At 43.5% G+C, this 2952-nt stretch overlaps 1 protein-coding gene across 1 annotated transcript; it reads right to left on the bottom strand.

Moving 5' to 3' along the window:
- Nucleotides 1–6: 6 nt before the first annotated feature.
- Nucleotides 7–2941, bottom strand: LOC108626403 (myosin heavy chain 95F-like). Its single transcript, XM_018027049.1, has 5 exons — nucleotides 2906–2941; nucleotides 2399–2519; nucleotides 2180–2297; nucleotides 1854–2066; nucleotides 7–532 (listed from the first exon to the last, which is right to left on the bottom strand). Exons 2-5 carry the CDS (start codon nucleotides 2486–2488, stop codon nucleotides 381–383), a joined length of 573 nt encoding a protein of 190 aa, XP_017882538.1. The 5' UTR covers nucleotides 2489–2519; nucleotides 2906–2941; the 3' UTR covers nucleotides 7–380.
- Nucleotides 2942–2952: the final 11 nt, after the last annotated feature.

The raw sequence follows: 2952 nt of genomic DNA, 5'->3' as shown, positions 1-2952 counted from the left end.
TCTCTCTCTGTCTCTACGAATCTATTCCTTAGGATTAAAAAAACAATTTTCCATACGATTTTCTCGATCGGGATCTCGAATACTGAACGAACGAATTTCTGCCACAAGTATCGCGTGGTCGTCGCATCGACCGATTCATAAAAATACGCAATTATGCTTGGAACAGCTTAGGAAAAGAGATCGATTAACAACGGCTAATTCGAAAAGGTTCGTGTCAGTGGTCTACGGAAGAGCTGCCTTTGTCGTGGGTAAGGCACGAATTCTAACTAGTAAGGCACTGTGCTGCGAGCTCACTCTCGAATAATAAAAAAATTTGTAACATCTCAACAAACTACTATCGCCTGTGACTGTCGACGCGCTGTGTACCTACTAGCCAGTTGTTATTTCTTACGATCGCACGGTGGAACGTACAGTTTACCTCCGTGTTTCTCCCACTCGCGATTGAATTCGTGCTCCAACACCTCGGCCCCGCGTTTCCTGGTCAGTCCAGTCTCGTCTAGGCTGAGCTCGCACATTTGCATGTCGTCGACACCTTTTCGACAGAAATCAATTTTCCCTTGACAAACTCGAGGAGGCGAAACCATATACTTACTATATGTAGAGAACAATACACACGGAGTAGGTGAGCTATAGGCACCCGTGCAAATGGAAACGGCCCGCGATCGAAAAACAGACAGAAAATCGGTCGTACCGTCGGTCTGTCATTCTCTAATGTCACTGCGCAGTAGCAACAGCTTCACAGTTATATCATAATATTTGTACTTGTAATTTTACAATTGTAAAATTCAATATTACATAGTGTAGTTACGATGAAATCTAGGCAGTTCGATTATTAAAAGATTTCAAAATGACGAGGACTTGCGCATATTGCATGTTGAACGGACCAGCAAATCGAAATTTATATTCTTAAAGAACGGGGGAGTAAGTTGAATTTTGCTGGTGGCGACGTCGAATTTAACATGTCACTGTACCGAAGAAATATTGCGGCATTGCTAGGATTTGTTATTAACGAAAAATATCAATTATAAACTTGTAACGGATACTTTAAGCCATCGTCTATCTCAGATGACTCGTCGGGACAATATGATCACCGGTAACGAATTATTTATCTTATCGTTCAAGATTAATGTATATAGATAAGCGTTTAAAACACGAAATCGACAAATTAAATGATATAGAGCATCGAATAAGAATGTATCATGATAAACTGATTATTTTCAAGGGTAAATCGTTTGTGCGTAGTTTAACGTTCTACGTATTCTACAAATATTTTTGTGTTGCGATAAAATATAATCAAAAGTAATTGTTTGGAATTATAAAGCACAAGTTTGTATTGTTGAACGAGATACAAACATTTTATGACCTGCGGGTGCAGGCGACGTTCGACTCTATTCTGCATGCGTCACTAGACAAGACGGCACAACCGATCTCTTTTCTCTCTCTAAGCAAGAGACACTTTGGTGCGGCTTACCTCCACGACGTGTATTGTCTTTATAGGCGAAACCGCGACGATTGCTACTTATACCGTCGCATGAACACGCACACGCGCAGCCGTGCGTTCTCTTCCGCTTCCAACAAGCACGCTCGTTCAACGCGGATCACGGTCGAGTTTAACACCCACTCGATTTTCAATCGCGGTGACAAAACATTCTGGCAGCGTTCCCATTTACCCGTCAATCGTAATTATTACATCGTTAGATCATCATTGGTCATCATCGTTAAACTGCGATTTATTACGCGAATCGAAGTTGAACGATGATGACCAACGACGGTTCGTCAAGCTCGCGCAACGATGTAATTTTTTAGGTGCTCTCGGACGAAACGTTCTCGAACAATGATCAAAGTTGTGTTACCTGCTACCAGTAGAATCGGTGGTTTGTCAGGGTGGAGTTCCATTTGTCGGGCAACGTACTGACCATCGAAGTGGGCATACCACCATCCTCGCTTACTGGACGCGTGATTCTCCTGTTGGCCATTCGCCGTTGACCGCACGAAAGGGATCCTAAAGTATCTCTGCGTGGACTCCGTTATGGGCTGTTTCATCGTAGTTCTCGGTGTCCTTGCGGCTGAGATAAATTTCATTATCCATTAATCGCGACGAATCTCTCAAATATACGTGTGTACGTCGTCGTCAGTGACGCTAAAACGTGCGGCGACCGGAAGGCCACACGATTATTACCAGCTTCCATGATAGACCTCGGTGCTCTTTCGTTCTCATCCATGGTGGTCCGTCTTCGATTTCTCGCTTTCCACGCATGATACACTTTTAATCTTCGGTGAAACTCGTGACGACAAGCCTTTAAACAAATGTTTCACGAATCGAATGATGGTCGTATGGTCTGGCGAACGTCGGCCTCGCATCGTCTGTATTCGACGACGAAAGAACTCTCTTGTTTACCTCTAACAATTCGATGTCACAGGACGTGTTTATAGCATCTCGTAACTCCGAATACTTCCACTTGGACAAGTCATACTTCTTGGACGCCATGGTTGCCTGGTTATTGCGCACTTGCTCCGATCTGTTTCGTTTCGGACAAGAGGACCAGTTAAACCAAGTGACTGACGATCTTTTTCAATTAAGTTATTCAAACAAGAGACAGATAATTATTGAACGTTCGATTTGAATGGTCGTCGTCGTCGTCGTCGTCGTCGTCGTCGTCATCGGTAAAGTGTAGTAGTAGTTAATGCTGGCGGCGGACAGCGTTTACGATGCGTCGAAAAGCATGCAAAAATACAGGAACCACCGTGTGGCCCGTAAACTATGGCTCGAGGTTGTATAGATGCAGATTTTGCGAGTGCGAGAAACGCGCACGTTATTTAAAATTAGTCACGGAACGAGAAGTGAAATCAGGTGAATAGTTAAACATTACGTGCTCAGATCAAACCTCGACAAATCTCACGATACCTTGCCAGCCTGTTGTTGTTGTTGTTGTTGTTGTTGTTGTTGTTGTT

Source organism: Ceratina calcarata, unplaced genomic scaffold (assembly GCF_001652005.2).
Source record: "Ceratina calcarata isolate Rehan_Ccalc_2016 unplaced genomic scaffold, ASM165200v1 scaffold3990, whole genome shotgun sequence".
NCBI classification, from domain to species: Eukaryota; Metazoa; Arthropoda; class Insecta; order Hymenoptera; family Apidae; genus Ceratina; species Ceratina calcarata.
This window is presented reverse-complemented; position numbering and strand designations above follow the sequence as displayed.

Coding starts and splice junctions, on each gene's coding strand:
- LOC108626403 (XM_018027049.1), bottom strand. CDS start 2,488: ATGGCGTCCAAGAAGTATGACTTGTCCAAGTGGAAGTATTCGGAGTTA. Junction 2,298..2,398: donor GTGACATCGAATTGTTAGAG/GTAAACAAGAGA, acceptor ATTTGTTTAAAG/GCTTGTCGTCACGAGTTTCA. Junction 533..1,853: donor ACCGATTCTACTGGTAGCAG/GTAACACAACTT, acceptor TCTGTCGAAAAG/GTGTCGACGACATGCAAATG.